This window comes from Dryobates pubescens, chromosome 2 (genome assembly GCF_014839835.1).
Source record: "Dryobates pubescens isolate bDryPub1 chromosome 2, bDryPub1.pri, whole genome shotgun sequence".
Classification (NCBI taxonomy): Eukaryota; Metazoa; Chordata; class Aves; order Piciformes; family Picidae; genus Dryobates; species Dryobates pubescens.
Genome location: NC_071613.1, coordinates 31,354,227 through 31,379,588, shown reverse-complemented (window position 1 = coordinate 31,379,588; position 25,362 = coordinate 31,354,227). Strand labels below are relative to the sequence as shown.

General features: G+C 38.1%; 1 protein-coding gene across 2 annotated transcripts in view; it reads left to right on the top strand.

The window, feature by feature from the left end:
- The window catches only part of AGPS (alkylglycerone phosphate synthase), a 57,312-nt gene that overhangs the window by 6,643 nt on the left and 25,307 nt on the right, over nucleotides 1-25,362 (top strand). For both annotated transcript variants that reach the window (XM_054174168.1, XM_054174161.1), the window contains exons 2-10: nucleotides 7,346-7,435; nucleotides 11,136-11,226; nucleotides 13,372-13,492; nucleotides 13,572-13,646; nucleotides 15,301-15,372; nucleotides 17,180-17,259; nucleotides 19,854-19,934; nucleotides 23,024-23,149; nucleotides 25,062-25,170. In XM_054174168.1, the coding sequence (XP_054030143.1) occupies nucleotides 7,346-7,435; nucleotides 11,136-11,226; nucleotides 13,372-13,492; nucleotides 13,572-13,646; nucleotides 15,301-15,372; nucleotides 17,180-17,259; nucleotides 19,854-19,934; nucleotides 23,024-23,149; nucleotides 25,062-25,170 (845 nt within the window). The remainder of the gene's footprint in view (nucleotides 1-7,345; nucleotides 7,436-11,135; nucleotides 11,227-13,371; nucleotides 13,493-13,571; nucleotides 13,647-15,300; nucleotides 15,373-17,179; nucleotides 17,260-19,853; nucleotides 19,935-23,023; nucleotides 23,150-25,061; nucleotides 25,171-25,362) is intronic.

Here is a 25,362-nt window from a genome sequence, read left to right as displayed (position 1 = left end):
CTGAGCTTGAGTACTTTGGTTTCCTAGGGAGAAACAAGAACTCTTTCAGCCAGTCACTGTGCAGGTATGGTTTTCTTGAAACAGTGTAGGTCTGGAGGCTCTTCCCGCTCACCTGAGTGGCTGGATGCCTTGGGAGCATGAGCTCAGCCAGCAGTCTGTGGTGGTCACCCTTCCACCCCTCCAGGCTGGGCATTTTGTCACCTTCTGCCCAGTTTGTAGGTACCAAATTGGTCATTGTGTGTTTATTATAATGCTTTGTGCTGTGACCCAAACAGCGTCCTGCCCAGTGTCTCCTTGATTATTTCATAATCAGTTTTCCAGAAAAATGCAGGAAATGCTTGAGTTACTGAAAAAGAGTTTCTCTGAGAAAATCTTTATTCCATTTAGTCAACTTAGTATCTCAGTGTTGGGCATTGTCATGAAAGTGGAATATTTAAACTGACCTAATCTAGTCACACAGTTTTCATCTGTTGTCACTGTTTCCATAGTAACTTGTCTGCTCTAATTTTTTTTTTTCCCCTTCAGGCAATATCATTTGTGTATATATATAAATACATATGTATTAAAAAATTAAGTGAAACTTGCTTTATAGTACTTCATACATTTCAGTAGTAAAGAACTGACTTTCAAGTTAGAAGGCAAGAAAGAAATGGTTATTTTGTAACATTTCGGGCTAAAATATTCCATGTTTCTGTCAAGTCTGAAAGTATAGTTAAGTACTTGAGCTTGGTATTTTGCTGCAGCCTATGTCCTGAATAGGAAAACTTTTCTCTTTAAATGAGACAATTTGGGTACAACACAGAGCTGAGTAACATTGAGTTTAAAGCAAGAATAATACAAAATGTTGATGAGTCTATCTTTCCTATATATATTATTAGAAAGGGGGCTGGGAAGAAAAGGTGTAAATTATATCTTGCTACACATAGTCAAACCGACAAGTTTATGCTGCATATGTTCTAAGTCAAACTGAGTATCTTTTTTTTGAGGCTGGGATATGAAACTTTTTAATGCATTTTGAGACATTCCAATATTATTCAAAGTATTCTGATATTATACAGGGTATTCAGGTTTGAAGGTTTTGTTGCAATTTAGTAATTCTTGAATTTTTTTTAACAATGAGGATAGAAACTGCAAGTGAAATTGTTTCAGGTGGTACAAAATATTGAAGTATTAGAGCATACATAGTTTGTAAAAGTCTGGGTAGGCACAATAGTGGTAGGCATTAGAATTTAGAATTAACCATTTTGGAAGAGACCTTCAAGATCATCGCGTCCAACCTATTATCCAACCCACCTAATCAACTAAACCATGCAACCAAGCACCCTATCAAGCCTCCTCCTAAACACCTCCAATGATGGTGACTCCACCACCTCCCTCGGCAGCCCATTCCAATGGGATGCAGATCAATGTGTAGTTCCCTTGGTCTCAGAGTCAGGATTGCATACACTGAGTACAGGAATACGTGGAAGGAGCTTTTTATGCATGCTTATGTCTGCAGATGCTCAACAACTTTTTTTGCCTTTTATACTCTTCTGGAGTATTAGTGCAACACCAAGATTTTTGGAAATAAAATCTTTGGGAGATGTAGAATGCTACATCAATTACTCAGTTACAGCTTGGATCATTCTTGATAGCCAAGTTAAACACAGTGCTGAGCCGATAGGCAGCTCTAGTTGCTACAACAGTGTTAACAAATTTTTAATACTTAATCATGTGGAAATATATTTTACTAATCAAAAATTCTCCCACTGCACGGGCATGGGAAATGGTGAGGCACATGTGAGATGTGTGCACTTGTTTGTCTCAGGAGATGGGTCCAAACAAGCCTGGGCACGCCCATGTTTACGCAGATTTGCAAGCATCTTGCATTGTCTACTTTTGTGCCAAAACCCCTGTCTCCAAAGGGAGGGAGATAAATGGGGTTTGTGTTTGGAATGTGTTGGGACTTGTTTTGCCTCTCTTCACTGCAAACAGGGCATTACAGTAGGTGGTGAGGGTGCTGCTCTGGAGCTGGGATGTGAAAATAGTTTTCTAAGGAGTGGTGACTATAAATACCACAAAAGGGCAGTATGAAAGTGAAGGTGCTCTCACACAGGATAGGAAAGAGTTGGAGGTAAAATGGAAGTGCTGTTTACAACTATATATGCAAATTACAAAAATACCCAGATTCATATTCAGCCTCAGCCCAGTCCTTCCACCTGGGCTTACAACCTCTTTAAGCCAAAAAGCCTTTTGAAAACCTCCTGCACTTTGGCCAAACCTCCAGGCCTCAGGTGGTCCCCTCTCCCTGCCACTGTGCCTCCTCCTGCCATGTTACCAAACCCTGGTGATGCAGCTGAAATTCGGCTTGCCAGCTCCGGGCCCCTTCCAAGGCTGCTCTAGGCCTTACTCCCCTGCAATACCAAACAAGAGATGAGATCCAGCTGGGAGAAGAGAGAGAGGAAGAGGGGCAGAACAAGCAGAAATGCTTGGTTTTATAGAAGTGCAGGGCTTATGGGAATGAAATAATAAAAGATTACACTTCCCAGGAGTCTCTCTAGTTGTCCTGGAACATTTCTCTAGGACATCTCAGTGCCTTAAACTTGCAACAAGGAGGAATGTTGTTACAACAATTAATGGTTAGAAACATACTTTTTTCCTTGATTGTTTTCTGCTTCTTACTCTCTCAAAATTCAATTTTTCTTGTATTTCCAGCTTACAACTGGAAATGCAGAACAGGCATGTGTGGTAGTGTATTCCCCTGGCACAATGGAGCCAAGGTAGAGGGGGAGGAAAGAGGGTCCTTCCTTGGTCTGTCTTGCACAGCTGCTTACACCTCTTCTGAATAATATGCCAGTTAGTAGATAACATTCCTCCAAAAAGTTGTACTACAGCTTTTGAATTCTATCAATATGATGCCAATACTGCCTCAGTAGTCAGAGGCTTGCAGATCCCCTGTGGATGTCTCCCGCTTTCCTCTGTGCTGAAGGTAATTCTCTTAAATCATGAAGTTCACTGGCTCTTGTTCATGAAGAACATACATTTAAAATGGTATGCAAGAAAAATTAAGCAGCTTGATCTTTCTGCAGGCCTTGCCAGTTACAAATTTGAGATAATCAGTCTGTCTTTGAAAAAGTCTAAGCAGCTCAAATTTTTATGGAGCCACATGCACTATTTTGTCAAACCTCTCATGGTGTGTATGCATGAAGTGTCAGGAACTGAAAGTAGTAAATGAAACAGCAATTCTGTCCCAGTTTTGAGACATGAGCTGCTCAGGGCAAAACGACAGAAGAGATATTTCAGCTTTTCCCAAGGAGCAAGATAAAAATGCTCTACACTGATCAGATGTTTAAAGGGAAGATCTATTTACAAATATATACAAAAGGTATTCAGGTAGAAGCAATTCATTCACAAATTAGGCTGAGTCCTTCATCTGGGCCTACCAGGCCAAAACCTTCCAGAAACCTCAGCCTCAGCTGACCCAGGAGCAGGCCTGTTCCTGTAGCTGGAAATTCCCTGCCAGCTAAGGCGAAGAAAAAAGCCATTCCCCCTCCAGACCACAGGAAAGCACGAGCTCTTCTTGAGACAGAGAGAGAAAAGGGGTATCTGGCTGTGCGTTCCCTTAAATAGATGAATATGAGGAAACAGAATAGAATAACAGATTGCAATATTCTGGCACAAACTGCCCATTTCCCTGAGACTCTCTAGCCTTTGGAGGACTTTCCTTTATGGTTATAGCAATAAACTCTTCCTTAAACTACACAAAGTTCTTAAACTGCCAGTATGCTGGTATGGTGGAACAAAAGAATGACTGTAAGATGGATCCTTACAAAACCACACCTTCTGGTCTCCAGGCAGAAATCTCAGACTTACTCAGTATAGCTTAGAATATAAAAATTTTAACTTTTTGCTGTGGAACTAATCTGTCACAGAATACACTACCCATTATGCAGGGCTGTATTATGAGATAGGTGGGGTGTTTAACTACAAACATGCAAACTTTATTGGTGTGATGAGAAAAATGAAAATACAACTAATGAGCTTTGTTATCAGGCAGAGTAAACCTTTGTGTACTTGTATTATTCAGGAATAGTTACAGCTTGAAAATAAAATCACAGTATCACTAAGGTTGGAAGAGACCTCGAGGATCATAGAGTCCTACCTTCTCCACAGACCTCATGACTAGACCATGGCACCAAGTGCCACGTCCAATCTCTTGAACACCTCCAGGGATGGTGACTCCACCACCTCCCTGGGCAGCCCATTCCAATGACAAACGACTCGCTCAGTGAAGAACTTTCTCCTCACCTTGAGTCTAAACCTCCCCTGGTGCAGCTTGAGACTGTGTCCCCTTGTTCTGGTGCTGGTTGCCTGGGAGAACAGACCAACCCCTTCCTGGCTACAAGCACCTTTCAGGTAGTTGTAGAGGGCAATGAGGTCTCCCCTGAGCCTCTTCTTCTCCAGGCTAAACAATCCCAGCTCCCTCAGCCTCTCCTCATAGGGCTTGTGCTAAAGGCCTCTCCCCAGCCTTGTTGCCCTTCTCTGGACACGTTCAAGTGTCTCGATGTCCTTAAACTGAGGGGCTCAGAACTGGACACAATACTCAAGGTGCAGCCTAACCAATGCAGAGTACAGGGGCACAATGACTTCCCTGCTCCTGCTGGCCACACTATTCCTAATGCAGGCCAGGATGCCATTGGCCCTCTTGGCCACCTGGGCACACTGCTGGCTCATGTTTAGGCAGCTGTCAATCAGCACCCCCAGGTCCCTCTCTGTTTGGGAGCTCTCCAGCCTCTGTTCTAGGTCTTAAAACCCGTAACCTTTGTTCTAGGTTTTGAAGCCTGATGAAAGCACCAGGTAGTTCAACACCAGCCCAGCAAAGCAGGCCTTTAGAAGAGGCAAACAACTGGGAGTGCAGTCAGCTTAGCAGAAAGATCTTTTGTCTGAGTCTTTGTTCAGTGCTTTAATAGCAGCGCCCTTGGATTTTTTTGAAAGTATATATCTATATTCAACATCAGGACTAATGATAGTTTCAAAGGTGTGCTTTACAAGATTATCTCATGTCACCAGGTCCTTTAGAGTCCAGTCTTTTGTGTTTTAGTCTCGTAATTGCCTCTATCTTTGCAGCTAGTTTTTCTAGCCTGGTTCATGCATCATGTTTGGTATACTTGTTGTGGCACTACCTTGCAAGAGCCTTTACCTCTCTAAATTAGCAGGGGAATCTACTTGACCCTTCCTCAAATTTCCTTTATTTGTATTAAATCTATTCTGACTTTCCAGGGTTCAAAAACCAAACTATAGAGATCAGGTATATAGATATACTACATTTAGTCAGCAGAGGGAGAAATCTTGCCTTCAGGAGGAGTGCTATGATGGGGATTTGAGGGGAACATTCAGATTAAAAGCCATTTAAGTTGGCTGCTTCTCTGTCAGCTTGTTCTCAGCTGGGAACAGCTCAATTGTGTTTGATTTTGTCTTTGGAGTTTCTTATAAGCATATTAAAAATATTCTATATATTTATATATAATATGTGTAGAAACAGGCAAAACTGCATTATATGCATTAAACCCATGTTTTATAATCCATTATGTCAATGTAATGAGTGCATGGCATTCCCATGCTATCAAATGTGAGTGGATCTTTGCCTTTTTTTGAGTGAACATGACATGTAAAGATCAAGTTTGAGGGAGGAGGCAGAGGCAGCCAGAGAAGCTTCTGTCTGATGAGCTGTCTGCTCAAACACTTCAATTTTGACTGAAAGTTGAGAATCAATTCTTCAGTATGGAAGAACAACATAGACTGGGTATTTTGCAAGATGATGTCAGTTACTGAGTACTGAAACTGCTCTACGAAGTTTGCAAAGTGCTGGATTTGTCAAAGTCTTGTTGACATATCTCATTTGAACAACTGCAGTGAAGTACATCTCTGTGCCTGTTTTCCATTTGATTAACTAAAACCTTGTGTACAGGTAGTTTGAAGAAAAAAGAATTCAGATTAACTCAAGTCTCTTTAAAACACTGACACTGTGTCAGCAGGCTATGTTAATATTGTGTTTATAATTAAGGTCTTTGGAAATCAGTCATCGCTCAGTTATCTTGTATGTAATGCTAGAGTTACAACTGACTTGAGGCAGTGCTTTCTCTCAATTGTAAGGTGCTTTTAAAATGCCATTCATCTTACTCTTACATTACACAAAGGCTAACAATAATGTTCTATGCACATACTGGAGTGAGCTAAATCAGCTGTGTTCAGACTCCTTTAAGATGCCTTTTTATTAACTGAAAATCAAGGTTTAGCCTAGTGTGTAATTTCTAATATAAATTCATAGATTTGTAAAATGGTTTGGGTTGGAAGGGATCTTAAAAATCATCTAGTTCCAACCCTCTTATATGGGCAGGGACACCTTCCACTGGATCAGGTTGCTCAAGGCCTGATCCAAACTGGCCTTGAACACCTCCAGGGAGGGGGCATCCATGACCTCCTTGTGCTTCCAGTGTCTCACCACCTTCACTGTAAAGAATTTCTTCCTAATATGTAAATCTACTCTCCTTAAGCTTAAAGCTGTTAATAACAAATTTTAAAGCAAAGTTAGATTAATATGTTAGTACTCTTTGTGTATCTCTAAGTCTTAAATATACATTAATATACTTCTGATGAGTTTATCATAATTAGAGGTCCTCTTTTAACATGGTTGTGCTTAGGACATTTCAATTTTATGGCTATATTTTGGCAGTTCTGGGTTTGTGTGTGATTTTTATTTGTGGTGTAGGTGTGTGTTTGTTTTACTATTCTGTTTCTTATGTAGACACATTCAGGTTGTATTTTGTATGTTTTTCCTGCAGTTCTTGGATTTTCAAGCCTTTTTTTCTGACTTGCTAAAATGTATTTTCAGTCCAAATGTGCCTCTGAGGGTGCCTCAGGTGAATGTCACTGGGAATGCAGTGAGATTACAGTAGTGATGTCAAACAGCTAGAATGTAAAGTTTTCTTGATAGAGAAAATTCATGATGCTAGATATCTTTTTTTCCTTCTGAAAATGTTTAGTTATATCTGTGTTTATGTATAGATTTAAATACAAGCAGCTTTCAAACATTACTCTTGCCTATTTGAGAGTAACACCAAATACTGTGCATTGACTTAAGCTGGTGGGGTTTTTTATAAAGTCTTTCAAGTCTTGGGATCCAATCTGAATGAGTAATGATTGTGGCTGCAGAATTACTTTTGGTTCTATGAAGCTATGCATTTTGGGTATGTACTTGATTTCTTGCATTGCTGTCTGATAAGTATTTTTCCAAAGCCATATAGCTGAAAATAATTTTGAACTTACAGTATACTAGCATTCTCACTTGTATTTCTCTTTCTTTAAGGCAAGAACTTCTTAAGTGGAATGGATGGGGATATAATGACTCCAAATTCATCTTCAATAAGAAGGGCCAAGTAGAATTCACAGGGAAAAGGTAAGCTGAAGATTTATTTAATGGAACCTACTATTTACGTTTGGGGTTTTTTGAGTTTAAAAACTACACTCCTGCAAAGAAGGCAAGAAACTTGATTTATTTCACAGAATGAGTTGTTTGCTATCCTGTATTTAAGAGATTTACTGAAGTCTACACAGTAAACTAATGTGTAGCAAAATAGACTGGCCTATTGGAAGTTTTATTAAAAGTATTAGACAAATTAATGTGAGTCTTCTCAGACTTGATATACGCTGTGCAATAAAACTTTCCTTGGAGAATGGGATTGGACTGAGAATCTGCACCATGTTTAGGTAATATGCAGCACATCAGTGCAGTTTTGAGAACCTCTTGAGTATCAACAGTTTGCTTTATTAAACCTTTAATCTGTGTTACAGGTTTCTCCAACTGTTGTGCTTGGAGCTGCTTGATCCTCTGAGCTTAAAAGTAAAAACTGCTCTTCAGGGGCCCACACTTCTTATTTATTGCCTATTAGCCCTTTGTACAGCAATTTTATGTATTCCTCAGGACACCACCTCCTTTTTTTTTTTTTTTTTTTTAATTACATAAAAATTAAGTCTACTTGAGGATCTCTTAACTTTCTTCCAGTGGGTTTTAAGCATATCACTTGACACCTTACTGTTTTGGTTTTTTTTTCTGCCTCAGTGGGAAGTAGTTTTGCAGTCTGTTCCCTGGTTTAAAAAAATACACTTTTTGTAGGAGTAAAGAAAAAATAATTTTTAAAAGTACTACCCATCAGAAAAATGCTTTTGTGTTCTTGAGCTTGTGTGAAGTAGTTTCAAAAACTTAACTGGGATGTTGAACACTTCAGTTCTTAATTTTCAATCCCAGACAAAAGTGCAAAGCCTTGTCTTAGGCACTTAAGTTCATTGTGTAATATTTAGGGATCCTTCTCCTTTTACCAAAATTCTGACTCTTGTCACTTTGTCACTCACTCATTCTTCCATCCGCTATTTTTAGTTTATCTAGGATAGGTTATGCTGCACAGAAAATCTCTGCAGCATGTTTTAAAGGCCAGAAGATAAAGTTCTGGACTTAACGCTTTCTCCTGATAAAAATTTGAGGCTGCTATTTTGAGTACCAGCTGCTGTTCTAGAATAGCATTTTTTCCCCAATTGTATTCTCTTTAACTGATACATAATGTTAGAAATGTCCTCTTGGGTCACACCAGTGTAGTTTCTCTAGTGTAGTTTGTCACAGTGACAAAAGGAGAGCGTTTGAAATGAAAATAGAATGAGCATCTGCAGAGATGTTATAGATGCCTTGTCCTTTCATATCCACTTACTGATCTGTTGTCCATAAATCTGTCTAATAGCTTTCAAGTCTGCTCATGCGGTCTGCCTCTCCAGCATCTCATGGCAGCACATTCCAGGTTGCTGTTGTGTAAAGTACTTTGTCTCAAATCAAGTGTCCCTTACTGTGCTGCAGGATTAGGTGAACGATAGCTCTTCAGCCTAATGTACTACATTATTGGTTATGAAAGTCTAAATTTTATCCTATCTTACACTTTTTCTTCATGCTGAGGAGTTCTGGACCCTTTAGTCTCTGTTTGTAGGGCTCCTTGGTCTTTACAGTTCCTGTTCTCTGAACCTCTCTAGCTCCACTACATCTCTTTGGACAAAAACTGTGTGCAGCACTCATGGTGTGGATACACCTTGTCATCTTTCTTTTACTCACCTGGTCAATCCATAGCACTGTTGGCTGCTGTTGTGTGTTGCCAGTGAAGGTGCCATGATTTTTCCTGTGCTGACAATATTGTTCTGAAAAATCTGCAAGTAATGCACCTACAAGTGTAGTGTCTGTCTCCCCAAAAGAGCTTAATATTCACGACTACTTGGTGACTCCAGTGATAAATCCAGATTGCTCATGAGGACATTATATAAAACTGATCCCTGTATCTGTGCAGCAAATTGTATGCTTGAATCTGTCTTGGACAGTGATGAATAAACCCTGACTTTAGCTTCTTATCTTAACCTTCAGCCTGTAGAAGAACCTCTCCCTTCAGTACTGTAGCAATGTATTTTCTTAAACAGCTTTTAGGGTGAACACCTGTGGAAGTATAAAGGAGGAATTTAATGTTCATTATATCCCCTTTATTCACTTTGTGGTTTTACACCCTGATAGAACCTCTAGGGTTAGTGGAACAGAATAACACTTTATGAAAACTGTGTTGTCTTTCCCTACAGTCCGTGATTTTTCTGTGTCAAATGAACATTAAGCTCTACCATCTCCCCAGGGTTGGATGATGCTTGGTAGTCTGTTTTTTGGGGTGTGTGGGGAGTGGAGGTCTTTGCAGGGGCTTTTTGTTCCATCAACGTACAAAGCTTGCTTTGTGAGCAATCATAGGTTACATTCTACGCAGCAAACTCACTAACTCCCTCCATGCTGTGACTTCTGTGCGTGTCTTGACTTAAAAGTTGTTGGTTTTCCGATACGTTTTAGTTCGTCCTTTTGAATAAGTGATTAAGGTTAGCCTTATTTCCAATTTTGCTGTAAGAATAGGCTGGAAATGCCCAAAATTTTATGTGTAGAAGAAAACACGCAAACCCCTGTTGCAAATGCATTAAACTTCTATTGCTTACAGCTCTTTCCTTTTCACAGAATTCCCTTAATTGTTTAGTATGGATATGATGAAAAACTAACAGCTGCTGCAGGAGGAATGACTGAATGCTATCTTTCAAGCCTGAGAGTCTAGCTTGAGTTAAGATGCTTTCAACCTAGTATCTATAGGAACAGAGTGGAGTTTTCGTGCAACAGTAAAACTAGGAGGTAGCGGAGATGAGAAAACAAATTACTCTGTCTGTGCAATAGGTGACTTAATTGTAGGCTTGGTTGCAACAACTGTGAAGGACTGTGTCATAATTGGATTAATAATGAATAATTTTAAAAGGAAGAGCCATTAGGCCTCATGCAGTGACCCAGGTGCAAAGGGGAGTAAGAATTCTCTGCTGCTGATAGCTCTTAATACCAAGGAAAGGTCCTTTTCTCTTATCCTTGGAGAATTCTTGTGCATACATAAACCTACATGTGTACATGTACAGAATTAATAGCCGTAGTTTCTACCTGTTCAAGTGTGTCCCCAGCCTTATTTGTTTTCCTGTGTTACATGGTCACAAACAGCTGCTTTGTCCCTTGTCTGTAGGTCAGCACTGTCACATGGCTAAGTTTTTGTCAAAACATTTGTGATAGAAATAATTTCATGTAGCTTGATGGGTCTGATGATGAGATGGGAACCATTAAGTCTGTTTTTCTAAAACACAGAAGGTGTACTGATCTGGGTTTGTTTCTGAGACTGCTGTTTACATTGCATGCACATGACTTTTACCTGTAACTAGCATGTGAATTGTGACACTGCTTTATGCAGTAAAAGGGAGAGACCCTGTATTAAAAGTAAAGATGGGGGAGGGTGTCGGATATTTGAAAAGCCTTATGCCACAATTCCCAAAGATCACAAAGTGATATATAAGTTGTAAACAATTTATTTGATTTTTTGAAGTACAAAACAGGTTTTAATACAATGAAATGTGCAGTTGCATGAAAACTAGAATGTGCAGAATCTGTGCAGGCTTTGTAGGTAAAGAATTTTATTTCACACTTTCATGCGTACATAGAATCAAAAGACGTGTATCTGACATACATTATTTTTAATTTAAAATGACCCTATGTAATATTGACTTTTCAGGTACAGATTAGGTGGTATGGTATTACCAACTTTTAAGGAATGGATATTAAAAACCTTTGGAGCAAGTCTGGAGCACAAAACTACCTCTAGAGTAAGTAAAGAGCTGAACCAGTTCTTCAAACATTAGTCTTGATGATAATCAAGACCACACTGTTAACAATGATTCAGCTGTTGTCCTGAAGGTCGCATTGCACATACTTGGTTTAAATACAGTGTGTTAATACCTCAAGAGTTTTTGAAAAACATATTTGATGTAAAACTACTACATGAAACCTTCAATGACTTAGCATGACTTGTGATTCTGGATTAATTGGCAGGACTTTTATTGGAGTGAAATTTTCCAATACAGGGAGTTTTTTCTTGCTGTTTTGAAGACTGTAGGAACTTAGCTTAAAGGGAATTGTTTATGCAACTTTGATGTTGTTCGTGATAACGAAGAAGAAGTTAAATTATGCTGTATTCTCAGCATCAAAATTTGTATTTGACAGTTGAGTTTTTTATTAACATATCTGGGTGCTGAAAATTGGTTACCGGAATATTCAAGATCAAATGGAATGTTTTCAGAAAAATGCTATGTTTGGAATGTACAGGGTTTTGCAAGGCATCTATATATTGTGTTTTTAAAAAAAGATTAATCCTGTTAAGATTCAGGAGACCTGATTGCCTTCTAAGAATTGTTCCTTTGAGGCTGCAGGTTCTTGACTAGATATAGCTGCTTAAAGTAGTGTTGGAAGCAGGCAGTACTTGTGCAGTGACTGTAGCAATCCTACTTTGGAAAATAGTTTTACCCTCTGCATGCAGATTGTATTTTCTCTGAGGCTGATGATCTCATAGGGCCTGAAAACTTCAGTCTCCTGTTAATCAAGACGTTCTTTCATCTGCTATGACTTTCAGGATCTTCATCTGCCAATATGTTTTGAAGTGTTTTCTTTGATCAGGATTGGCAGCTGCTTTAACTTGCGGTCACTAGAGGTTGAGAGAGCTGTTGTTTCCTTTCTATATGTAGAGGAGATATAGAATGAAGCATAGTGTGAGGATAAGAGCAGATTTTTGAGTAGTATTTAGATTCCATGTCATCTCTTGCAAACCAGATCTTTGGGATTTCTACCAGCAATGTTGAGTGCTTGCTTTCTATATTGTGTTGTTCTGGTTCTGATGTTCTTGTAATGATCTAAAATAGGCTGACTACCTTGAAACAGAATAGCACTCTTTGAAGTCATAGCTATTCTTAACCTCTACTGCAGGTCCCCTATTATCATGTCTCTGTTGTAGTTCCTAGTTTATATTTCAGGTTGTCATGCTATATTCTTTTTTCACCTTCTATCAGCAGAGCATAAAGAAACTTGGGTATAGGAGTAGCAGTAGGAGAAAAATATCTTGGTCCATTTGTGTGTCTCATTTCTTCCTGCCTTTATTGCATAAGACTGGAAAGTTCTCTGAAGCCTGCAATTTTTCCATTACAGTCAACAGCAGTAACTATGCCTACTTCTGTAATTCTCAAGGCCTAATGATGATTTTCCTTTTTCATACTAGAATTACCACAGGCAGCAGTTCAGACCTAGTTCACATAGGCTTCTGGTCCAGCCTTTCAGTACACAAATCTTAATCTTTCAGTTCCATAAGAGTAAATAAAAGCATGTTTTTACCTGGCATTGTGTGAAGGGAGATTTTTGTAAATGAATACTAACTTTTTTGATCTTGATGATGAAAACTGAAAGATTAAAATAGTTGTGGAAAAGCTAAAAAAGATACTTAAAACAACTTTAAGTTGTTTGTCTTAAGGAGAACAAAGATCTTCAAACACTTGGTGTTCAATGTGAAATTATATGCAGTAATTCTTTTCATGAAAATCCACAGAAAAAATGGAGTTTAAAACTAGATGCACAACGAGCAGGAGACTGTTAATCTGTTTTCCTTGTGGTTGATTTAACTAGTGTTACCCCTTAAACTTTTATCTTAAGACACATATTGTCAAAAATGTTTCATCTAGTTAGTTTTCAGTCCTAAGACAAGTTTTATATCTAAGTAAAGATCTATTTAATTCAAGACTACCTGCAATAAAAGACTACTGTGTCTGTCTAGTCATTGAATACCGGGTAGGATTGAAAATGAGTAAGAGAACTTTGATATTTCTAATCTAGAATAGTTGTTGTTTGGGTATCGGTGTTTACCTGTTCTTATTTCTGCTGTACAAAAATACTATAAAAGTGAACCTACCTTTTTCCTTGTATTGTAGGCATCCTTAAATGTTAATGATGTACCTCCATCCATTGTAAATGAACAATTTCTTCAAGATCTCAGAGCCACTAAGATCTCATATTCGCAGGATGCGGAAGATAGGGTATTCAGAGCTCATGGTAAGAGAACTTCAGTTGTGTCACTGTGCTGCTTTTGATGCTTTCTTGTTTGAACTTCTTAACTTTTTGTTTGTTTCAGGTCACTGCCTACATGAGATATTTGTACTCAGGGAAGGAATGTTTAAGCGAATTCCTGATATAGTTGTATGGCCTGGTAAGCTTTCCTTGTCTTCTTCTCCCCTTTGATCTGGGAGGCCATTGTTTACTGAACTCCTGCTTTCTTGTGATGGGGAAGCCATCTCTTGGTTCATTGACTTTAGTTATCTTTACAGAAACTGGAGGAGCTTTCTCATTAATGGAGATCATGGTTATTTAACATCTGGATTATAGGTTGTGCCTGTGAAATCCTATCACTTCATGGGGAAGTCAAATTTCTTACGTGTAGCTGAAGTTTCTGTTGACAGCTATATGAATTACTTAAGTAACCACAGTGTCATTTAAACATGTATGTTCACAAAGAACTGTCTAAACAGGAGTATAAATTTTGTATTTTGATAGAGTACAGAATGGTAGAAGGGTGGTAAAATATTTCTATTAAATAATTTTGTTTTGAGGCATGCTGTACCTTTCAGAAGCAGAACACCTGTAATTCCTATCAGAACACTTTACAAAGGATCATTGACTTGAAGAAAGAGCAGTGCAATGTGAACACAGGCTAGGCCACTTTAAAAAGATACTGATTCATGCTGTCATAGATACTATGTAGCAGAAAATATGCTTGTTTCTATATAGTAGAGGGCGCCAAATACTTAAACTGGTGTGACTTTATTTGCACACTTGTGTGAATTTTCCACTAAGTGATATTTCTCTGGTCACTAGCAACTATTTTCATGTGGACATTCTTCTGTAGCTAATCAAAAAGTCATTTGATCTAAGTACCTGACAGTTTCTGTTCAGCTGTGTAAACCTGTTTCCTTGCCTTTTAAAACTTTAAATTCTGTGATAGCTGCACTGCATTAGAAACCCCAAAATTTCTGATAAGAACTTTGTCTTAGCTCAGTTTTGCTTCCTTTATTTAGGGGAAAAAAATCACATATGGGAGGCATAAAGAGGCACTATAAGATGCATCTCATTACTTGAGGAGAGGTACTGCCATGACAGCACTGGTGACTATCAACAGCACTTGCCACAGCATTATCTTGTGCAGCTCTAAAAGTGACTGAAATAAAATGATGGATTACCTTTGTTTTAAACTGCTCTGTATGGCAAGAGAAAAATAGTCAGTTTGTAAGCCTGTTTTTTCAGTCCTGCTAATTCTCTGCTGTTTGCACGAACTCATGTACACCCTGTATTTGATCTCTGGTTTTGACCCTTTTCCTTGCCTGTGCACAAGCATTTTTGCTTCCTAGATACAGAATGCATTCTGAAAAAGTGTATTTCACTAGCAACTCTACTTTTGAAACTGAATGTGAGCCAGAAAGAAAAAGTTGTTCAGGTCTCACAAGAGACTTGTCACTTAAAGTAAACCGGACAGCCTGTTTTCAATACAAGCTTTAAGCTTGATTTGTTCTCCAAGTTACCTGAATTAATTTGGATAGCCCATCTTGCCCTGAGAATTTGCAGGACATCTCAATACATGAATAGGGCAAGAGACTAAGGCTGTAGTTGGTTCTTTCAATGTAGAATTGTTTCAGATCTAAACTTTAGAATTCTGATTTTTCTGAGCCCAGCTCTTGTTTAATGCCTAACTCTTTGAAATGTCTTCCTTGCTGGTGTCAGAAAAGGAGCTGCTGCTTATTCAGACTGCAGTATTTGGTACTAAGCATAAATAGCAATACTAAGCACAAATTCTGTTTGGACTCTTTCAGTGTGCCATGAAGACGTAGTTAAAATTGTGGAATTAGCCTGCAAACACAATGTCTGCATAATTCCATTTGGTGGTAAGTGTTAAAATGTCTCAGATCTGTTTAACATCACTAATGAAAATGTATTCTCCTTGAATTCAGTTTGAGATCTTGGTAAGATATTGTAGCAATAATTCAATAGGAGTTTTTTTAGTAGTATTTTAGGTGTTGTCTGAATATTTTTTTATGATCTTGCAATATTAAAAGCTGATATATTTAACTTAGTCAAAGTCATTAAAAGCATTTAACGTATTGAATGTGCAAGAGGAGTAATTATATGAAGCCAAAGTTTTCCTCTGTGCCTTGGAAGACTTCTAGGAAATAGCTCAAGAAATTCAAATATCTGTTAGAGATGTCGTGTTTGTGGGTATATAGTTTGTGCTCTGTTCCCCCAAACATATATGGATTAGGTGGTTGTTTTGTAGTATTTTTGAATATCATAGGTCAGACACTGCACTGAAAGATCGTTAACCATAGTTCTGATTTCCCTTTAGACATTCAGTTTGAAAGTTAGAGTAGATACTCCTGAGGCAAGGTGTTTTCAGGAAATGTTCCAGATACAGACTGCAGGTAAAGGCCTGTATAATGTTTCTTTCTCAGCCTAAAGAGTTTCTAAGGGGCTGTCAGGTGTTTAATCACAGATGCTTTTTTCTCTAAGCCTGCTTGAAGTATATTGGTAAGCTACTTTGTTTTGAATTAGAGCTCAGAGAATACAGGATGTCCCATTTCATGAGCTTTTGAGAGAAGTTTTGTCTCTTAATTCTGTGGGATAAATTTGTGTGTTTTACTTGGGACTTGCTTATGCTTGAAGATTACAGCCCCCGAATATTTTTAGAATTTGAGAAGATGAGCATGTCACTTGAAGACAATACCACAGTAATGGAGCTGGTTTATCCCTAAAGCATGGTCACCCTTGACAGAAACATCTGGAGAACTGTAAGGCATGTTGCCTGTCGTACTAGCAAATTGGTGTAGCTGAAAGCAACAGTATTGACCATTTCTTAGTCACTGACTAGGATACAGAAAGATCTTCAGGTTGTGTTCCAAGGTTCTTTATACTGAACTGTGGCTAGCTTTTGTAGTTAGTACTATAGGGGTTGGTGTTTAAGGAAAATGCCATCTTTCTTGCCATTGGAAACAAAGGTGATAGATTTTATTGCTCTTGCAGGAGTATTAGTTGATGTTGTCTCTGTAATGTCCATTGGTTGTTCTTCTGGTAGCTTGTGGATCTCCAGCATCCTAGCCTCTTTTCCTGTGGCTTTTGTGGTCTTTGAGAAGCCATAAGTTTCTTTGTAAGACATCACAGAACAGCCTCAAAGGCACGCTAGAAAACTCCAGGGAAGTTTGACATTTGATTTTTATCCTTTTTTTTTTTTGTTGGTCTCGTTGTTGGTTTGGGTTTTTTGATTGTTTTAGTTCAGTTTATTTCTTGCTTTGGATAAGTATTGCATTCCTGTATTAGGTAGACTTAAGCCAACTTTTTAGCTAGAAGTGTAGTGGCTTCTGTAGTGTTCTCAAAGTGTATAGTAACCATAGCTATCACCATGTCTTGGATGGCTTTGTTATTTGTCATTCATTGTTTTAAAACTACTCTGGATTTAACAGAAAGAACTGAGATGGTCACAATTTCCTGGTGTGTTATTGAGCATTGTTAAAGCATTGTCAGCTCTAGTGCTGACTTGATTTTGTGAAACCCAGTTTAAGAGAAGGGACAGCCTTAAAAGGCTAATCACTTGCCTCAAACAGTTAACTTGTGTGATTATTCAGTCTTAGAAGAGAGTATGGCATGTAAAGAAAACTACCTGAGAATTTTATGATCACAGTGTCACTCCTATATGTGCAGGAGGGACAAGTGTCTCTAGTGCCCTCGAATGTCCTGAAGAAGAAAAAAGAACCATTGTCTCACTGGATACATCACAAATGGTATGTCTTTTGATTTCAGTTTTTACTATACTTAGTACTGGTGAGGCTGCACCTTGAATACTGTGTTCATTTCAGGTCCCTCACTATGAGAAAAACGTTGAGATGCTGGAGCATGTTTGGAGGAGGGCAACAAAGCTGGTGAAGGGCCTGGAGAAAAGTCTTATGAGGAGTGGCTGAGGGAACCAGGATTCTGTAGTCTCAGTAAGAGGAGGCTGAGGGTGGACCTCACTGCTTTCTGCAAATGCCTGAAAAGAGAGTATAGTGAGGTCAGGGTCATTCTCTTCTCCCTAGTATCAAGTGATAGAATGAGAGGAAATGGCCTCAAATTGTGCTAGGGGAGGTTTAGATTGGATGTTAGGAAAATTTTCTTTACTGAAGCAGTGGTCAGGCATTGGAAGAGGCTGCCCAGAGAGGTGGTGGATTTATCATCCCTGGAGGTGTTTAAAAAAAAAAAAAGAATGTGTAGACATGGCGCTGTGTAGACATCTGTAGACGGTTGGACTCCATGGTCTGAGGTCTTTTCCAAGCGAAACAATTCTGTGATTCTATTGAAGTACCCTACAGTTAAACTTAAAGCAATACTGTTCTCTAGTGATCACCATTCTCTTTGCAAGAATGAAGTAGGAATGGAAATATTAATCCATACCAGGCATGATTAAATTTGTACTCAGTTTAAGTGATATTTTGTGGATGTTAGCCCTGTACTGCTTTGTTTGAGCTACATATACTTAATGAGAAAAAAGTCACTGTTAAGTTTTAAGTGAAATTCAGAGGAAGCCACTGTTCTTCTGTATGGGAACGTGACGGAGGTTAAATAAAAGGCTAGGAGGAAGTTACATGTGTTTGAAAACTACACTAGTTTTTGCAGACTTGAAAATACATAGAGGTTGATTAAAATTCTTCAGGTTGATTTACAGATATGAGGCCACTTGAAAAAAAAAAAACCTAGATTTTTGTGCAAATAGCATCCTGAGAACGTGAAGTTCGTTGGTTTATGGCAGCTTAGAAATGACATTGTGTAAAATTGAGTGCTAGTTTTCAACTTTCCATTATGAAGGAGTTTTATAGTTATTTTAAAATGACAGTTTTATGACTGTATAGTAATGAAATGCTTGAAATCTGTGTCTTTGCAAGGCTCTACTGCCTTTGAGCACTTGCTGAGCTTAACTCCTTTAGTCTTTGTGGTAAGACCTAAGACTGTTTTCTCTGGTAAGGGGTGCTTCAGTTAAACTTGTTTTTTCTGAGTGCCTGGATACAAAGTAGTCTTTTCTTTGCAAAGGCTGTAGTCAAGGGAACTGGCCATACAGAGTGAAAGCCATAGTGTACGGTACTGATTCAGGCCTTCATTTGAACTCAGAGTCATAGCCCGCAGCCTTGACTTCAGTCTGGTTTGGGGATGGGAAAGGAATAAGCTTAACTCTTATTATGCTTTTGTATTAGCTAGACATGTAAGTATATACCAAGTCAGAAAATAAACTACTTTGTCTTGAATGACTCTGCCAGGCAACTTTTGAAATCATTAATGAAGAGTTAAAATAAGGAAGTTAAGGTGCAAAGCACTGTCAGGGTTTAAACCTGGGTTTCTCAGAGCAGTTGAGATGATTTGCTAAGTTTTACTATTTTAACAGATATTAAATTAACATCTTTATATGCAGGGCCTATATTGCACAAAACCTGATTTACCTCTTAGATTAGATAAGCAGTTTGGGTTGAAACTGAAAGTGTCTGAAAGAATCTGAAATAGCTGGCTTTGAGTGATGATGTTGAGGGGAGATAGTTGCTTTAAAGCATAGTTTTAATTTGGAGTGCAAGACGTCCACGTTTCTGTCATTTGAAAAATCAAGGCAAGGGGAAGGTAGAGATGTTTTCCTTCTATGATTCTGTGTATTAATTTGTGAAAGTACATCAGGAGTGTACTTAAGAATATAGAGTGGAAGCAAAACCAACCCCCTACTGTCATGTAGACTGTCATCATTTGACAATTATGCCTAGTGCGCCATAGAACTTGTAGTGTTTACTACTTTTCCTATTTGGTAGAATATACTGATAGTGTCTCATCACACAAAATTATATAATAAAGCATCTTTATAAATTTAAGTGTGTATATACTCTGACATTATGTAGTATATCTTGCTTCTAGCCTACTGTGTCAAAATCCAAGAACTGAACTGGAATAACTGCATGTGGTCTATTAAACCTGTGAAGTATGTTTAAGAAGACTTTTTTCTTTTTGGGGTAAACTTCACGTCCAGACATTCAGATTCAGGCACCTACAAGCCTGTTGTGAAATTCACTGTATTGTTTGACTTATGTAAGAGCTTTGACTTAATTTTTTATGGCTTTTCTGCATTCTTTCTGTAAACATTTCTGGTATAACTTACCACTAAAATGGAGTAACATATTTATTAGTTGATATCATTAATTATAACCTGTTGTGTAGCTGTTTGAGGGAGTGAAGGGCTCAGGTTCTGCTGCTGTACTAACTAGTGTTGTATGGATAGTAAACTGCGTGACCAAGCATGTTGATCCTATAATATTAGAGAAGAAAATAAAATCTTTAACACTGATTCTTAGTTTAATTGGCTTTTCAACAGAATCGGATTCTCTGGATAGATGAGAAAAACTTAACAGCGTGTGTGGAAGCCGGCATTGTTGGACAAGATCTGGAAAAACAGGTATTTTTAACTTCCCAAGCATCTAGTATTTCTCCATGTTTTTCTTAGCTGTTCCTCATGTTTTGTCTAAATCATTGAATTCTATCTTGATTCTTGTGTTTTCATGCAGACTGGTGTGGTAAGCATTATGTGCATGGCTGTGAAGTATATTGCATTGAATGCTGTATTTGATTACTTTGGGGTTTTTGTATTATTTTTTTCAGCTGTAGCTACAAAATGTAATTACTATAATAAGCTGACAGTTCAGAGGATGTAATGCTATTCTTTCTGCTTCAGAGCTTAGATGAACCCTTGTGGTTGCAATGTAAGATGATTAGTACCAATTACCAGGAAAAGTTCAGGTTGCCATTTTGTGATGCATGTTTTAGTCCATTTTGGCTAAATGTAGTTCCTCAAAGGTTAATATGTTGTTGCAGTTTCTTGAGGCCAGCTACAGGAGAGTAGCAGAAAGGATGGATAATTGCCTAAAACAAGAGTTCAGTGAAAGACTGAATTTTCTAAGTGGTTTTTAATTGCTGTTTGTCAGATTATCTGCAGCATGCTTCACAGGATCTTTCTCAGCACTCTTCTATAATCAAGCAAGTGATGGATGTTTGTTACTAGTTTTCATGACGTGCAGTTCTGCTTATCTAAAAAAAAAATTCTAGGTATTGATTTGTTTAATCAATAAATGTTGTCTGAACTTTTCTTAGTGCATGCCTAAATATGCAGAGATTTGAAGGGTTATTTGATTTCCCCCCCCCCCCCCAATTTTTTAGAAGAAAATTTGCCATACATGATTGACAGACCTGTTAATGATGAAAAGGATAGTCTTTTTTGCCTCTTATGTTCCTTTTTATCATTTGATATGTTAACTTTTCCAGTTCTGTTTCTTTCAAGTTTGGAATTAAAATCCAAATAGAATATTCTCTGCATTTAAATGACGCTATTCCAGGATACTACGGTGGTGTTTTACAACTATTTGTCCTTGAAATGCCAGTACTTTTCTTTTAAGAGACAATATTCCCTCGATGCTTATGGCTCTTACAAGCTGAAATACTACTGTTGCAGTTATTCTTTTTGAACACTTTTGATCCAAAAAAGTTTTTCAGTTGGGTTCTTGTCTATGAAGAGAGTACTGCGTGTTAATTTCTTTGTATTGAATAAAACTAGTATTTGTACAGAGGTTTTAATCTGGAGTGACTCTGAGTGTGTGAGGACTTCTGTGCAATTTCTTCAGTGTGCAAAGAACACAAATTCAGATCATCTGTTTAAAGAATGCTTGCGTATATTTTAAAAGCCCTTATTACACTGGGATTCCAGCATTATTTGCAAATGGAATGTGATTAAGGCTAGGATTCAAAGTTGTGCTTATTTTGACCATAACTATGTTTTAATATTACAGTTAATGTGAATGCAGGCTTCCACTGAAGTTGAATGCATTTGGACTGTGCAAAGGAAAATGAAAAGTTGTTTCATTTGGTTTGCAGCTTGCTAGTATTAAGTAAGCTTTGGGCTGGAGGCTAATCCAGAGACTGCCAGCATTATTTAGGAATTATGTTGCTGTGCCTCTGAGGTTTGGTGTTTCTTACTGTGGTACTTGTTTTTTGGATGCTGAAGTTACTTGGTAGGCCATCACATGAACCTCATAGCAGTAACCAAAATCAAGAACCAAATTCTAAAATGATAGATTTGGAAGACCTCATATCTGTAGGTGGTGTAATGAGGTGTTCAAAATCAGTGTATACATGGCACATTTGTCTATCTAAACTAGTGATTAGTATGGCTAAGACAGTATTTTCTGCTGAATGAGAATTCCAAATATTGGTAGGCTCTAGAGAAGCTTCAAGTCACTTGTTTTTATCAGATCAGAATGTGGAATAATAACCGATAAGGACTAAAGGTGACAAAGGGATAATGAAGGTAGAATAATATTTGATACTGTGTTTTTAATAAACATTATCAATGAGATTGTGATTCTACAGAAAAACTAGTATGTGCTCATATTTTCTGGAAGAGGTGTCTCTTGCATCTGCAAAGTATGTAGCGTGATGTCACCCTTCTGTGAGTGCTCTTAGCACGTGCTCCTTTCACAACAGGATTCCAAGAGTTTAGACCAAGTACTTTGTGTACAGCCAGTTCCAAACTTAGGCATGATTGTCTGCTATGCTTGTGTTTATGGAAGTTGTAGAAATTGGTAAGTTGTGACTGAAGCAACTTTCTTGTAATCTTGGGGAATGAGGAGGGTGCATATATGACTGGCAAGTGTGTGAAGCCACAAGCTCCTCTGGTACAAGATGGATCAAAATAAACACTGCATGGAGAAGACTTTCAGTTGTTTAAGTTAGAAGCACTTTGTGCAGCAAAACACAGTTGATGATCTACATTATGGGGGTATACTTCAATACCAATGTACAAGTGGATTGTTTTCAGTTGGTCAGTACAAGTTGATCTTCTAAAATGCACTAACACAGTTATTTCTGTGTCTTTAATCCTTGCTGTCTCACAGCTTTGGTGTTGTGATTTTGAGGGCATCCAGTCAACCTCAGGTGCTGTGCAGATGGCAAAGCCAAGCTAATACAGAAAAATGAGAAACAAGTGAATACTTAATGTACAGGAATGCATGATCTGAATCACAAGTAGTTGAGAGCATTGCATACAGGAAGCCAACCAGATGGCTGTATATTAAAACATATCACTTCTTGAGAGAATTAAGTACAGGCAATTTGCTCACATTTTCTGCAGACCTGCTGCATATCGTGTTAGGGTAGAAAGAAAAAGAGGCCATGTGCTTTGTTTATTGTCAGCATTTATGCAAGGTTGGCAGATACTTTGTTACAATATTTTACATAGGTATTTGAACTCATACTTTTGAGGTCTTAGTTTCAAGAGATGGGGGAGGAGTATTACCAGGCTGATGTGTAGCACAATGTGTGCAGAACTAAATTGTTTCATTTATATATCAAAGACAAAACTTGTTCCTGAATAAACGGATGTGTGGTCAGAATATTCTTTTTTTTTTTTTTTAAAAAGAAAGCCTTGAATACTGATCTTTCGAATACTAAGCAAATGTGGGCACTGGGGAATGAATTTTCTCCCCCTTTTTTTAGCTTGCTGAAAGTGGCTTCTGTACAGGCCACGAACCAGACTCCATGGAGTTCAGTTCACTAGGAGGATGGGTAGCAACACGAGCATCAGGCATGAAAAAAAACATCTATGGGAACATCGAAGATCTGGTAAGTAGTTCTAATACTTTTTCTAATGATTCTGTTTGTAGGTTTAACATTTTACAGTGACTCACAACGACTGGGGAAAACAGATAGAAAATTGTGATTCTCTAAGTGATACGGTATGGCTTGAAATCTTGACCGAAGTGCTTGTTTCCTTGCTTTTAGTATTAATACTAATAATCCTTATTACTGATCTAAAAGTCAATTTCGTTTTGGTACTCACTGACTAGCTTAAGGAATTTTGTTACCCTATCTTGACTCTGATGCCTTCTTCCAACCATTTTGGGTGCTCTATTAATCCAATGTAGTAATGTCAGACTTTTAGGGTAATTCCGAAAGGTCCATGAAGTTATCTAGTTGGATCCTCTGACAGCAGGCTAGCTCTTTCCACCTTCCTACCTCTTCCTATGCTAGTATTTGTTTTTCTGAAATCAGTAGGCTGATAACTGACCATGTGGATACACAAAGGTGAAGTCTAATGCCACCACATGGTCTATAGGAACCCTGAGGAAGGAAGCAGTGGACTGGAAGTGCAGTGTTTTATTCCTGAATCGGTTTTAAGCTTTAAAATGGTTCACCTTTGTATTAACCCAGGTAATTTTTTTTTTAAAGCATACTTTTTGATTTAAAAATCTACCATTTCTGTTACAACAGATATATTGAGTATATTGAAATTTTGTTTTAATTTTGCAGCTTTCTCTCATAGTTGGTACAGTAACCCTTCTGCGTGTGTAGGTTTTTTCCTTCATTCCTGCAGCATACTGTGGTAATTTATCCCCATCACCTCAGGCTTTTAAACAGCTCATAGTTCAGACATGTTTGTTCTGTGCACAATGTGACATGTTACTATCAGTGACTGAGGTTGGCAGGATGACACAGTTTTACCCAGCAGGCCTGGCTGAACTAAAACTGCTCACACTTACTGTCATGTGCCCCTTACTGCCTGAAGTGTTACGGAATGGTGTATATTATAAAGCTGCCTAAAATCCCTTCATTGGGGAATCAACAGTTCATGAAATGCATATAATGAAGTTCTTGAACTTGGAGTAGGATGAAAATTACTTAGCTACCTGTGCTTGAACATTTTAAAGCTATTAGTTGAAATTCAGTACTTCTGCTTTATTTTAAAGTCTTCACTTAAAGAACCCCAAAGAAACAAGCAAACAAAAAAAAACACCAGAAAAACAACCCACCACCACAGCAAAACCCCCAAACCAAAAACCCAATCAAACAAAAAACCTCCACCCTTCCTTGGTATATAAGTGAATAAAGGATTTAGAAAATATATAGGGGCTCTGTATTGGAGAGGCAGTAACACTGAAAAATACTTAAGCTTGTAGCCTTACATATGAATCAGCCTTATGGCAGATTTAATATTGATAATGTATTTCACAAAGCTTACTCTTGTCTTTCCTCCTAATAGAAATATTTCCATAGCAACCAATGACTGTTAGATTTACTAAAAGCAGTTCTAAAGCAACATTTAAGCAAAATCTAAATTCTTGCTATTCCTCTGAAGTACTGTGTACATTCTTGATTAAAATCCTTCTATTCAAGAACTATTGTGTGCACTGAGGAACAAAACAATTCTAACCATTATTGCCTGTATTTAGCTAATGGCTGATTTGGTTTGGCACAGAACTGGAAACAGTCTGTGTGGGCAAACCATGCTACATTAAACATAATTGTTGGTACCAGTCCTCAGGTTATCACAAAAGTTCTTGGGGTTGCCTAAAGAATGTAGAAAAAAACCCCCAAACAACAACAACAACAAACCACCTAACACCCAACTCCCCATTCCCCCCAACTCTACAAAGCTGAACTGTGTCAAGCTTAATACACATTTTGTAGAAAATATCATACCAAGAAATCTGTGCTTCATGCTAATATTCATAGTCACTGCCTATTGTTTAAACAGGTGATTCATATAAAAATGGTAACTCCTAGAGGAATAGTAGAAAAAAACTGTCAAGTACCTCGCATGTCAACGGGACCCGATATCCATCACTTCATTATGGGATCTGAAGGTATAAACAGTCATTTCATGTAACTGCATCTTAATTCAGCTTCTGTAATGGCTTGATGATTTGAGCACCTTTAGTGATGAAGCTTCAAGTGTGTATATGGGTGGCATTGTGCAGGCACGAATTTGTTGTTGGGATAATACATTGGACCTTAATTAGGCACCTAAAGTTAAGCAACTCTGAACTGTGTCTAAA